This window comes from Paralichthys olivaceus, chromosome 1 (genome assembly GCF_024713975.1).
Source record: "Paralichthys olivaceus isolate ysfri-2021 chromosome 1, ASM2471397v2, whole genome shotgun sequence".
Lineage (NCBI taxonomy): Eukaryota > Metazoa > Chordata > Actinopteri > Pleuronectiformes > Paralichthyidae > Paralichthys > Paralichthys olivaceus.
This window is the reverse complement of record NC_091093.1, coordinates 5,735,875-5,749,486: the sequence shown is the minus strand read 5'-3', so window position 1 is coordinate 5,749,486 and position 13,612 is coordinate 5,735,875. Positions and strand designations below refer to the sequence as shown.

The following is a 13,612-nucleotide window of genomic DNA, read 5'->3' as shown; positions in this document are numbered from 1 at the left end:
GAAACAGTTGTATGACCTGTATGATTCCGCCAGCAGAGTCAACAGTCCTGCAGCTTCTCACTGTATCGTGAGTAACGCGAGTCTTCCAATGTTGTGCAGAGAAATACAAAATTATGTGACGTCACAGATTAAGCACAAGGTATTTAAAGATTTATTTTTCCTGCGTCATCATCGGCGCCGTGGCTTAGTTGGTTAAAGCGCCTGTCTAGTAAACAGGAGATCCTGGGTTCAAATCCCAGCGGTGCCTTTTGCTGCTTTTACTCCGCCACTGGGTTCCACCAGCTCATGTTCACAGTGGAGTCATCGTTTTCTTTATGTTATACATAAAACAGACTGTTCTTTAAAACACAACCTGCTTCTTCTTTAAAACACAACCTGCTGCTGCTTCTACAAAACACAACCTGCTTCTACAAAACACAACCTGCTTCTTCTTTAAAAACTCTACCTGCTTCTTCTTTAAAAACTCTACCTGCTTCTTCTTTAAAAACACACTTCTGTGCAAATGTTCTGCACATTAACTTTGCAGTGCATCCATCTGACCATACGGGGGCGGCACTGAGATAAGAAGTCGTCAGCCTACAATGGAGGATGAGGACAATCCTGAGGAAACCTTGCTCCCAAGAACTCTTCATTTGAACAAGCAATTCAGCCTGTGGTGAGAAAACATTCACCAGAGCAACGTCTACAGCTTCTACACGACTGCTGGTGTCATTCTGTCCTTCAGTGAGGACAAAACCAGACAGATAAACAAAGAAGAATGTGTCCGCTCTGTCCTGGTAGATGCGGCAAGCAGATCACAGACTAGATCACAGGCAGAGCGGAAGTTGGACAGTTTTCTCTTCAAAATAAGAGCTTAAGTCTGTTAGAAAACTTTACACCACCATTGCCCGCACTCCTGCGCTTTTATAATTTTCATCACTTTCTCTCTTTTCTGTTTTATACACTTTTTATTACATTTTATTTCCTTTTCTTTTAAATTTAATTTTCACACATTATTATGTTACTTAAAATCTGTTCACTTATATAACTTACATTTAACATGGTTTTATTTTTCATGAGCGTGTTTTTATTTTTATGAACAGATTTTTATTCGTACCTATATTCAATGTTAAGCACTTTGAGCTGCATTTCTTGTATTAAAGTTGTTATTCAAATAAAGTTTATTATTATTACTTCATACAGTACATTGCTGTTTTTCTAAATGTGCAATATGAAAATAAACGTGTGAGTACAATCTTCAAATTGTTTGCAATGCACAAAATATGTTTCTTGGCTTATGGATTTAGACCGTGTGGTGGCTTTGTGCCGTCTGATGGCCCCCAAGTGTTTTGAGGAACGCAACTAGATGGATCTGTGGCTGAACTGGACTCAGTCGGCCATATTGACTTATTTAATCATTTGTTTTGTGCTTCATCTTTATAATAAATGTTGATCAAATTCTTGTGATATCTTTCCTTGGACATAATTTTTTTGTTGGTCACACATTACTTTCACTTTGATAGAGTATTATATGTATGGAAACTTCTTAGAACACATCTAACTGCAGCCCTTAACTGAGCATTCGTTGTCCTGGTAGATCACTCAGACCCAAATACTGCAAACTGTGAAAATAAACTTTTTTTAAATAACACCCGAAGAAGGGCTGACAGCGAGTGTCCTTGGATGCACTCTTTCTTGGGTTTGGCAGCTTTTATTTTGAAGACAACAACCGGAATTCTAGTTGTATGCCCCAGCTAACTTAACTCCGGTGTCTTGGCTGCTCCTCCAAAGGACACAATGGGCTTTTCTCAGTGAGCACCCGTCGGTGTGTGTGAGATGAAGACAGATGTTGTGCTGGAGGACCCAGATGTGGAGCAAACCGCTGGACCCGTGCTCCGGATAACAGTGGCCGCCCCCGCAGGACCATGGGAGTGAGGGAGCTGCTGCTCGGGCTGATGTGGTTCCGCTCCGCTCTGCTCTGTGCAGGTGAGAGAGAGAGAGAGAGAGAGAGAAAACAATGCATCCTCTCTGCTGAGATGTTTTCATGGAGATGTGTGCGCGGCTCTGTACCCGGTGGTTCAGGTCGAGTGATTGAACAGATGTTGTGTCCCTTGGTGTTTGTTTGCATCTGGATCACCACTGAGGAGCCTCACACAGCTTCCGATACCAGCCTCTCACAGCAGAGCTCTCCTCTGTCCACTGTGTCAGTGGTGGATGTCCTTTAGCCTGCCGCTGAGTCCCGCGTCCCTGTGATGAGGAGATGTGAGACAGCTCTGTCTGCACTGTTGCGATGGGACGGAGTGAGAAGATGAGGGTATCATCCTGCTCAGACCTGTGGGGCTATCGATCTGTGGTGGCTAAATGATCAGGCTGTGTGTGGAAACATGGATGCTCCTCCACAATGTGATGCTGCTATCAGCATTACATCACTGCTTCTCTGCAGCCACTCAATCTCTCCCCTACTCTCCCCCCTCCCATCCCCTCTCCTCTTTCTATTATCAAAGTGTTTCTGAAGGTGTGTGTGTCTGTTTGTCTGTTTTCATAGCAACAAGTTGTGAAGACCAGTGAGACAATTAGACCTTTAGGATATTTAGGTCCTTAATCTTTGAAACATCTTTAAAGGGCTGATTAGAGGGTGAAGACATGGGTTTAGGGTTCAGGTTAGAATTGTGTTGAGGTTAGGTTTAGGTTTAAGTTAGAGTGAGCTTTAGGTTGGGGTTAGGTTCAGGTTAGTATTATGTTAGGGTTAGGTTTAGTATTAGGTTCACGTTAGTATTAGGTCAAGGTTAGGTTCTCTTTAGCGTTTTGTTAAGGTAAGGTTAGTATAAGGTTCTGGTTAAGGTTAGGGTTAGGCTCAGGCTAGGTTTAGGTTAATATAAGGTTCAGGTTAAAGTTAGGGTTGGGGTCAGATGATCAGTTTGTATGGTTGAGGTCGGGGGCTGTGGGAATTCATTATTTCAACGAGTGTCCACAGAAAAACTGAAGTACAAATGTGTGTACGTGGAGAGGGAAGGTTTTATGAGAAACACATCATGTTGTGACTCGTTTGACTATGAAAAAGATTTAAGTCTCATTTCCTCTCTCTCGTTTCACACACACACACACACACACACACACACACACACACACACACACACACACACACACACACACACACACACACATACACTCTGATCATCTTTAGTCTTTCTTTCAGTCTTTTGTCGCTGAGAGAGCATAAAACCTGATATTCATCATAGTGAAGCCAGTGTCTCTTTATTTCACTACAGACACACAGGATTACACATTGTTTTTGAAGACTACAACAATGAAAAATGACAGGACTTTATACTGTAATAAACCTGAATCCTCCTGCAGCTTTTCTCTCAGGTATCCTGAACAGTATCAGTGGTGCAAAGTAGATAAAGTACATTTTTCATCAGAGTTTTTCTAGGTTGTGTTACTTTACTACCTCTCCTCCACTCCATTCCAGAGGGAAATATTGTAATATCTAACCTGTGGGACTGCGCAATAATGCCAAAAATTATATCAACCTTTTTGTATCAGTCGATATCGATAATTATAACAATAAATGACACATTATCATTTATTTTAGTTTAATGTCTGTTTTTGTGTTTTAAACTTGTATAAACATAGAATGACAAACACTTGATCAGCAGATATTAATCAATATGTTGAACCTTAGTTATATTGATATTGATATTCTGTGATAATTATTGATCTTTTTTTATCGCTCAGCCCTAATTTAGCCCTCTGTGTTTTAGCTTTGAATTAATGATTGGACTTAGAACATGATGAGCTTATACAATATTATGCATTATTAAAATAACCGTTTGGCTTATTACACCTTACAAATGAGCTGCTTTCTTTCTTTGCACTGTTCTGAAACATTTGAACTTGTGTCTGGAATAACCTACGTGGGAACACAAGAGTTAATTAAAATCTTAAGTAAAATGCTAAGCTTCACCCCATCTTCAAAACAATAAAATGTCTTGTAGCTGCAGTGCATTCTGGTCTGTTGAGACTACTGTGGGTTGAACTGGTGCAGATGCTTTCTCCTTGAACATCTGTTGCTGTTGATGATAAAATAAGTTTGTTCAAATGTTGATAGAAATTAAAAACAGCAGCTTAATCAACCCAAACACAAAAGGAGACTGAAACACAATCAAAAACCTAAGAGTCATTGCACCAGAATCCAACATTGTGCAACTCTACTTACCAGGTCCTGTCTGGATCGTCATTATCCATCACTGAGTTCTTAGGAATTCCTCCACCCCACCTCCGCCCCTGTTTCACTCTGCTGACTGCACTGATTCATCAGGAAAGCCTGAAACAAACACACACTCAGCAGAAGAGAGAGCAGACCTGCTGCTGTGTGCTGGTGTGGGATAATCATGGTGGAGCCGTTCAGCTAATGTCCTGTCGTTATGGTTCTGGTTAATTAAGAGTGTAATAAGATGGGCTCTCAGCACGAGAAGGAGAATAAAATCCCTCCTATTAATATTCCGCTTACATCACGATTTAAGTTAATGAATAAATCTCCTTCCTCTGGCTTCTAATCAAACAGCTGTGATAAAACCAAACCTCACCCTGATGTCCTCACATTTTAGAATTCATAGGATTCATTGCCTGCACTCTGCACAAGCCTTATTCCTGCTGCTCCTCTTGGCCACCCCACACTGTGTCGTTCCCTGGGGCAATGGTGCGATGGCAGCAGGCGATGCTGTTGCCGTGGCTGCCAGTTTGACTGCTGCTGCGTCTGTTTTGGCTCCCGTGTGATCAGCACAAAGCTCTGCTGAAAGGCAATAAGGTCGTTTGTCTTGTTGTAGTGATTGTCTTTAGGTTTTGGCATCGATCAGAGACAAAAGAGACAAAATGACTGAGTGAGTGGTGTGTGTGTGTGTGTGTTCTGGCAGTAGCAGTAAGGATCCTGCTGAGCATGCATAACTCTTAGTTCATCATGGCTAAAGCAACAACTACACTACCTTTCACAACTCACTAATAATAATAACTTTTTGTATGTAGCACTTTTCAAACAGCCATTACAGAGGGCTTAATGAGGAGGACAAGAATACAAGACATCAGAGAAATAGGTGAAATATTACAACATGAAGTAAAAGTAACAGCAAAAGAAAAAGTTAAAAGAAACAAAAGCAATAGCAAAAAAAAGGGTGATTGACTGTTAATGTTAACACAACCTTTGAAAATATCTAAATCAATAAATTGATCTTGGTAACAAAAAGTCTCTGAGCAGCCTCATGATACATCTTATTCCTGTGTGAGTCACAGAGCTCCATTGTTGTCCAAAGACCATTAATAACTCATCACTGATCCTCACTGATGGACTGGGTGACATATTCCTTCATTATTCAACACATGCAACATCATGCTACTCACTAGCACAGCAAATGTGTGTCAGTCAGCAGCTGAAAGTAGTTCCAAGCATCGTTATTTTTTCTTGAGTACTGTTTGCCAAAAACATAGACCCCAACTATTTTACTTATTCAAAAATCAATTTATATTTATATATATTTGTGATGATTTGTAAAGTTGAACATTCACTCCTGCAGTAACACCGAAAGAGTTTGGGTGCAACAGTCAGGCTGGGAAAGTCAGATATTCCTGAGAGATCAGCACATTGTTGGCTTTAGCCTTTTCATTTAGTTTGTTGACAATCACAAAAATAAGGAAGATCTTCTCCTTTAAAAGAGTCAGTCATTGAAATGTTGCCTTTTATCTCATTTTGATTTGTACTGAATAAGAAAACTAGTAAATCAAAAAAAAAGAATAGTCTTTTGTTCATGTTGATCTCAGTCACAAAGACCTGACACTGAAAAATAATAACAGTCAGTGTTTCATCGGTGGCGTTAAGGATGTACAGAAGGATTGTAGAGATGGACCTTACTGATGTGTGTATCCCCGTCCCCCCCGGACTCTTTGTCGTCCAGCAGGCTGCAGTGAGCAGGTGGAGGTCCACACGGAGCGGAGGGGTGTGATCTACAGCCCCTCGTGGCCTTTAAACTACCCCGCTGGAGTCAACTGCAGCTGGCATATCCAGGGAGGTCAGGGAGAGGTCATCACCATCAGGTACAGTCACTCGTTCATGCACAGCAGTCACATGAGTTCTTTCTCTGGAAGCACCTGAAATGATAAACTCTCTCCTCTAGTTTCCGTAACTTTGACTTGGCGGAGTCTGGAAGTTGTTCTCGAGACTGGCTCATGTTGACTCCTATGTGGAATGGGGAATCCAGGCTATGTGGCTCCATGCTACCTCCACCTGTCATTTCCACCAGGGGGCGTGTGTGGCTCTACTTCCACTCTCAGGCCAACAGCTCTGGGCAAGCTCAGGGCTTCCGTCTCTCCTACATCCGAGGTGAGAGGACATTACTCTCATTGCATGCATGTAAGGTGCACGACCATATCATGATTACCTTAAGATGAATTATCTTTAAGAGATAATATGATCTACTTAATGAATATCCACCAAAATAATGCACATCTTACAATATTAAAATTACATTACATTGTAATGTTGGGAATAAAAAACAGAGCTTTGAGTATGATGGTGTAGTTTCATGCCTCCATGCAGTACACACACCACATTATTTATTCTCAGTCCTCGTGTTTCACCACAGTTTCTTTATTCCTGTGGAAATGTGTTGTCTTGTCATTAGACTTTGTTGGGCTCTTGGCTCTGGTCAGAATGTGAGAGTATGTGTGTCAGTTTGGAGCCTGCATGAGCTTGAGGTCTGCCGACCTTCAGCTACAACTGGGGCATGGACAATGATATACTCCAGGCCACAGGGTGATAAGGGTTATGGTGATCTTGATCTTGACTGTATAATTACAAATGTTTTTTTTTCTTTTTATAATGGCTGCTTTCAGGAATTTTATAGTGACCTTCGGTTTCTCTCAGTAAATTACAGTTCGAGGCTCTGGACAGTGGAGCAGGGTTTATAGTAATCCAGACAAAGAGCATTACAATTAGTGTGTATTAGCTGCCAGACTGAAGGCAGTTAATCTAAACTCATTAGGCAGTGTTTAGCCTTAGCTTTTATTTTGTTTGATGTGTTAAATCCTTTGCATCACATTTAATCTGAGTGTTGTTGCACTAATGTTGGCTCATATGTTAATGTCAGTTCTTTGTCTTGATGATAGTTTTAAGATCCAGTCTGTTCACTTCTTTCCTCTGCAGGTCACCTGGGTCAGAGCAGCTGTCAGCCAGATGAATTCCTCTGCGGGAACGGGAAGTGTCTTCCTCGCTCCTGGAAGTGCAACGGTCAGGATGAATGCGGCGATGCCACCGATGAACGCAGCTGCTCCCCTCCCCCCACTGAAGCCCAGCCTGGCCTCTGCCCCTTTGGCTCCCTACCGTGCACCGAGGTCCAGTCCACCCGGTGCCTGCCTGCCACCCTGCGCTGCAACGGAGCCCGGGACTGCCCTGACGGAACTGATGAAGTGGGTTGCCCCGACACCACCTGCGGCAAACGTCTGGGGAACTTCTATGGCTCCTTTGCCTCTCCAGATTTTTTCCGGCCTAATCGCAGCGCTGCGACACAGCTGAGATGCTCCTGGCTGCTGGACACCCAGGACCCCAAACCCATCGTGCTGCAGCTGGACCTGCAGCTCGGGCCCAGAGATTCACTGCATGTCTACGACGGCCTGCTGCAGCAGGCGGAGCATCTTTTACAGGTGTTGTCGTACCATAACAACAGGCGCCTGGCGCTGCTGGAGTCGAGCCGGGGTCAGATGAGTGTGCTGTACATGGCCCAGCCTCACAGCCCTGGACACGGCTTCAACGCCACTTACCAGGTAGAGCAATCTGGTGATGTAACTTTTTCCATCTATCTTAAGGAATCAATACTTATCTGAATGTCTGGTTGATAGAGAAAGTAAATGTTCTATTGATGCAGAGAAAACACTCTATCAAGCGATCTCATCCTCTTGGTGTCTAGGCGGTGACATATTTCTCCTCCCCACTCCCAGGTCAAAGGTTACTGTTTTCCTGGTGAGCATCCCTGCGGCAGCGATCAGGGCTGCTACTCTGAACGCCAGCGCTGCGATGGCTACTGGCACTGCCCGTCAGGCCGCGACGAGGAGGCCTGCCCAACGTGCCCAGATGGGGAGTTTCCCTGTGAGGGCGGCACTGGAGTGTGCTACCCAGCCTCGGAGCGTTGCAACAACCAGAAGAGGTGTCCGGATGGGTCGGATGAGAAGAACTGCTACGACTGCCAACCCGGAAACTTCCACTGTGGGACTAACCTGTGTATCTTTGAGACGTGGCGGTGTGACGGCCAGGAGGACTGCTTAGACGGGAGCGACGAGAGGGACTGCCTGGCTGCAGTACCCAGGAAAGTCATCACTGCCGCTCTGATCGGGAGCCTTGTGTGTAGCCTGCTGCTGGTCATTGCCCTCGGCTGTGCCCTCAAACTCCACTCACTCAGGAGCAGAGAGTACAGGTGAGGACACAACACCTCTGTCCTTAATTCAGTTTTATTACTGTTGACATACTAAACACTACAAAAACTTTGTCTCCTATGAGTGCTTTTCAAAGGTAAACCATCACTCAGTCTATTATTGTGTTTTGCTGCTGTTGATGGTGTAAATCTACAAACTCTACAGGGATGAAATGACTCATTGTGTTTTTCAAAATAAGATATTTGATTTATCAGAAAGTCTTCCCTCCTTTTTTTTCTGCTGTGCCCTCCATGTTTCTCTCTGTCGTCTGTAGAGCTTTTGAGACTCAGATGACTCGCATGGAGGCCGAGTTTGTTCAGAGAGAGGCCCCTCCCTCTTATGGTCAGCTGATTGCCCAGGGTCTCATCCCTCCTGTGGAGGACTTCCCAGTATATAACCCCACCCAGGTTGTGCAGCATACATAATCATACACTTGTGTTATTTCTTGTGATTCTGGATATGAGCATCCAGCTTTGACAAAACAATTTTTGCAGTCCAGCGGCGGTAGTGGAAGCCTGACCCTCACACTGAAATTCCTCTCTATGCATAACCAATGAGCCTACACTGAAGGAAAACTGTTATAACTTATAAGATATATGATGTGCCATTTATGGGAGTTAAATGGCATCTATCCACTGTCTATATGAGATCAATTCTATGTGCAGTTGCAGATCTACTATTGTAAATTCAGTTTTGGTAGTTATTGTTTAAGTTAATTATTCAAAGGAAGAGTTTAAGATTTTGGGAAATGCTCTCATTCACATCAGTTAATGAGAAGAGAGATATCACCTTCATATGTCTATAGCAAATCAAACGCTACAAGCACCACTACTAGCAGCCGATTAGATTCATTTAGCATAAATCCTGGAAGCATTCATCATCATATTACACCGTGTTGTTCTTGTTTGTTCAGTGTATGTAAAAGCAACTGATCTGGGGAAAATGTTTCCAGTCTTTGTGCTAAGCTAACCAACCCATTGTATTTAATTAATCAACCCTGCATGGAAAGCAAACAATTTTTTTTTTCCTAGAAATCTAAATTATTTCTTTAGGCAATTAATGAGGTTGAACTCAGTTATATGAATGAACTTCCATGTGCTGTAGAGCTACTACTGCGTATTGTGTGAGATGTCATAATGGAGCCTTAGAATCATGCTCTTTATGCAACAGAGAAATATTTTTTAATGTCATCCAGAGGAAATGATATTGAATTTCACTTTGAGCTGAAAATAAAAATGTGCCAACAGCTTTAGTGGAGGTCAGGCTTCTCTACTCTAAAGGCTCTCACTTCAAAGACTTCAAAACTCACAAGAATATGGCTCGAAGTTGCCTTGATCTGAATCATTGTTTCTCTGTCTTCCTCTGTCTACCCTCTCCCTCCTGCAGGCCTCCATGTTACAGAACCTACGTTTGGCGATGCGCAGACAGATCAGACGTCATTCATCACGGCGCTCCACCTCCTCCTCTGCCTCCTCTCAACGACGATTCACACATCTGTGGAGTCGCCTGTTTCACAGTGGAGGGAGATCCCGAGGCCAAGCCCTACTGCTAGATCCCCCTGGACCCACACAGATCATACTGGGACTCCACAGCTACAGAACTGTGGTGGAGCAGGGGCCTCAGGCCAGGGACCAGCTCGGGGATGAGGTTGATATGGTGGGTATTTCAGGCTCCACCTGCTCAGCGTCCATGGACCTGCATCCCTACTCACCAGAGAGCCCTGCCTCACCTCTCTCCTCTCAGTCAGCCGACAGTCCAGAGGACGAGGAGCCCTCACCTGTCAGCACGGAAGGAGCCTTGACTCCACAGTGGGAGCCTCAGAGTGACTCTTCACCCGCCAGCAGACATCATCCCTCGCCACAGGAAGCCTCTGTGCCCCTGTGCCACCCCAGGGCTTCTAGGAAACTTGTTCTGGAGCTCGCAGTTAATCTTAAAGGAGTTTCCTTGAGACGTTACTCCCCTTTAGGGCCCTTGTCCCCCATCTCACCCCCTGTGTTTCCCAGCAGCTCCCAGACACCAACATCCCAATCTCATCCACTGGGTACAGATGCGACTTCACCCACTGGGCCCTTGTCCTCTTCCGTGAAACCAGAGGACAGTGACAGCCACTTTACAGTGGAAGTGTCGATCGGGGACAAACGAAGCAAGGACGAGAGGAGGGAGTGCAAGAGCAGCCTCTGCAGTTTCGGCAGGACCCTTAGTGATGAGGGAGGAGACTCAGGGAGGAAGACAACGCCATCTTGAAAGTTTAGTTTACTCTCCACCTGGTGTTGATAATATCTGTTCTGCTAAAGTGTCCTTCAAATGTTTCCCCGCCAGATCCAGAGGTCAGACTCATACCTTAGCCTGACACATGGTGGCAGTATAGCATCACACCCAATGAAAATTAACCAACTCATATCCATTATACCCTTAAAATGCTTCAAAATGGACATAGCAAAAAATAATTACCCACATGCAGCCTCTCCTAAGATTTAAGAAACGCTTACAGTCTGTGCTGTTGATGTCATTGGGCAGGCAACTGCATTCAGACCTCCCTGTTTAACCCAACTTACTGTTATTGAAAATTACACTTAGATTTGGACACCAGTACCAATACAATATTGATTACATGTTCATCAAAGCAGCCTTTGTGTTGTTTCCCAGAGCCATTTTACGCCGCTATATACTGTGAACTAAAAAGGCTATTGAGCGATTGCCTCTACCCTGTCTTATATTCAATTTATTATGAGGTGGTGTTATAATTATCATTATTTGACATTTCACATTGAAGGATGAAGCTGGCATTATTTTACATTTTTGATATTGTCAACAAACTGTGTGAAAATGCCCAAACTAATGATGCATTTGTCCATCTGTCAATACTTTTTCAATTCCCCTGCCTGTGAGTGTACTTTAATGTGTACATTTTTTAATGAGGCTGAATAACTTTCTAGAATACCATGCTGGTAAAGTCTTGAAGTACCATAACCCAAACAGGAGTAAATAGTGAATCTGTTGGGGACAATTTTGAGCTGTGCATTTACACACATTTGGTGAACCAGTGTGTATTTGCTGCAGCAGGGTGGTGTATTTAGCACTGAGACAAAATTAACTACAGTGTGCACATTTATAGTAATGAGAGGAGATGCCAGAGATGCATGTTTTTAATGAATTTGTCCCAAAACTATTGCATTTGGGATAATGGAGTTCTGTGGTCCAGAGGAATGAGCCACAACAGGCCACACAAACAGTACTTTGTTGGTTTGGATGTTTACATTGCGATCTGTTGACAAGAAGAAAAATATAAATAATCACCAGACTAGCCTCCTAAACCACTCAAAAGCAAATGTTTGACACTTTGGGAAATATTCATTTGAGGAGATCACTCAATTTATACTGCGTATTTTAGTATATGGCTTCATATAACTGTTTTAGCTTAGGTTAGCTTAGCACAAAAACTGGATAAAGGGTCAAAAACCCAGGCAAGTAAAAACGTGTCCACAGAACCATGGAGGCGACACCACTGCTGCACAAAGAGCTGTTCAACTGTTTATTCAGAGTTCAGTGAAGCTGAATTCTGTACGCAGAACCCTGAACTTTAGAATCAGTAGTCGTGAATTGGCAGTTTTCGTGGGCCACAATGTCACTTGAGTCCCAGCTGCTGCTGCTACAGGGCACTGGTCTCCTGATTATTCAATTTCTATGAATATTCAACATATTCAGATTACACCAAATGCGACACTGCACTTTGTTGGGCCCTTAACAATACACATGCCATGAGTGGTGCTGATATAACCTTCGTCAGTATTTGTTCAACATGTTTGTTTTCATTGCTTGTCTTCTTCACTGATACTTTCAGCAAACCTCTCTTTGCTAATTCTTTTGAAAGTGGTAATTGGATTACCATTCTTTATACACCATCATCTTTACAACAGCCAAACCTGGATGTAAACTGGATGGTGAGTCCAGTTACAGTGGAGTCTGTTCCTCTGCTCAGCTCCTCCTCTTTGAATCAAACCCAACCTCTCTCCTCTCCAGCCTTTCATCACTTCAGTGAATCTGCCCGTGAGCTCAGATTTACGAGTTTACGTGGATATCCAGGAAATTTGGGGCACAGAGTAACCATGTCGGAAAAATGACTGTAGAGTCTTTTTCTTCCCAGCAACGGCTGACTGCACACTGGAACACTGCACATGTCTTGACTGCTGGTTTATTTCAGTGGAAATCATATCAATGCTGTGGAATTTTGACAGGACGTTAAAACAAAGACCTCTATTTTTTCAGCCTCCAGTGGAGACCTATACTAGTTCCTCTTTATACAACTCTTTCTGCCTTGACAAACTTGAACTTGAACTAGATTAAACCTGTGAGGCTTTTTGTGAAGCCGCTCCACCCACTGCTAACCTTTTTTGTTAATCACTGTTGGACTGAACAGAATGTTGTTTCATTTTTGTTGAAATCGGTGAGTTTCTCCTTCTTTACTGCAGGACATTGATACTGAAGAGATAACTGGTTGATGTTCAGCTGCAGTGTCAGGTTTCGGTTCTAAATTTACTGTCTATCCTGCTGTTTTTCCTTCAAGTGAGCTGAACGTGCCATTTATAGAAGTTTTATTGTAAACAGCTGCTACATATTATGTGCCATTAGAGATGTCTTCATACCCCATATTCCCATAGTTTCTGCTTAAGGACTTGCTCTGATTCCGTTCCCTCTCTTTGAGCTACTTTATGGAGAAATCCAAATCTCTTTACTCATCCCTAGTTTCATGCATTCTGTGCTTTTTTGAATTCTGCATTGCCTTATTGTTTAAATTCAGAGCCTGTAAGTACATATTTGACTTCAATTTAAATAGTTTAAAAAGTCCTTGCTTTGTAATGTATAGACATGTTCCAAATGCCTTAATGGTTTCCCCTTGCCATTTTAATGATCATTTCATGGATCACAGCGGTGGTTTACATGTTTGAAGAGATCCGATTTGACTGTGTGTGACATGACATTGATGATCTACAGGGCACTATACTGCATCAGGAATCTTGACTCTGGGATTATTATGAGAGGAGAGTTAGTGAAAGGAAAATGTTTCCTCCAGTGACCTTAACTCAGTGTATTTACATGATTATTTAAGTGATAAACATATAGAACATTTTTCAGTTTTTATTAGGTTTATGTGAGAAGTGCCAATGTGGCTTAGATG

At 43.0% G+C, this 13,612-nt stretch overlaps 1 protein-coding gene and 1 non-coding gene across 3 annotated transcripts; both read left to right on the top strand.

Moving 5' to 3' along the window:
• Nucleotides 1–173: 173 nt before the first annotated feature.
• trnat-agu (transfer RNA threonine (anticodon AGU)) lies at nt 174–247 on the top strand. Its single transcript has one exon. It is a non-coding gene; the product is annotated as a tRNA-Thr (tRNA).
• Nucleotides 248–1,737: 1,490 nt separating this feature from the next.
• lrp3 (low density lipoprotein receptor-related protein 3) lies at nt 1,738–10,817 on the top strand. Of its 2 annotated transcripts, none has more exons than XM_020079698.2 (7): nt 1,738–1,965; nt 5,931–6,066; nt 6,147–6,352; nt 7,175–7,791; nt 7,966–8,438; nt 8,711–8,843; nt 9,823–10,817. In XM_020079698.2, exons 1-7 carry the CDS (start codon nt 1,905–1,907, stop codon nt 10,678–10,680), a joined length of 2,484 nt encoding a protein of 827 aa, XP_019935257.2. In that variant the 5' UTR covers nt 1,738–1,904; the 3' UTR covers nt 10,681–10,817. The 2 variants fall into 2 exon arrangements, with proteins under 2 accessions (XP_019935257.2, XP_019935256.2); XM_020079697.2 differs by having other exon boundaries at nt 1,773–1,965; nt 5,928–6,066.
• Nucleotides 10,818–13,612: the final 2,795 nt, after the last annotated feature.

Excerpts from the sequence above, each read along its gene's own strand:
- lrp3 (XM_020079697.2), top strand. The coding sequence starts at position 1,905 with ATGGGAGTGAGGGAGCTGCTGCTCGGGCTGATGTGGTTCCGCTCCGCT. Across the intron at positions 7,792-7,965 it reads GCTTCAACGCCACTTACCAG|GTCAAAGGTTACTGTTTTCC; the intron begins GTAGAGCAATCT and ends CCCCACTCCCAG. Across the intron at positions 8,439-8,710 it reads CTCAGGAGCAGAGAGTACAG|AGCTTTTGAGACTCAGATGA; the intron begins GTGAGGACACAA and ends TGTCGTCTGTAG.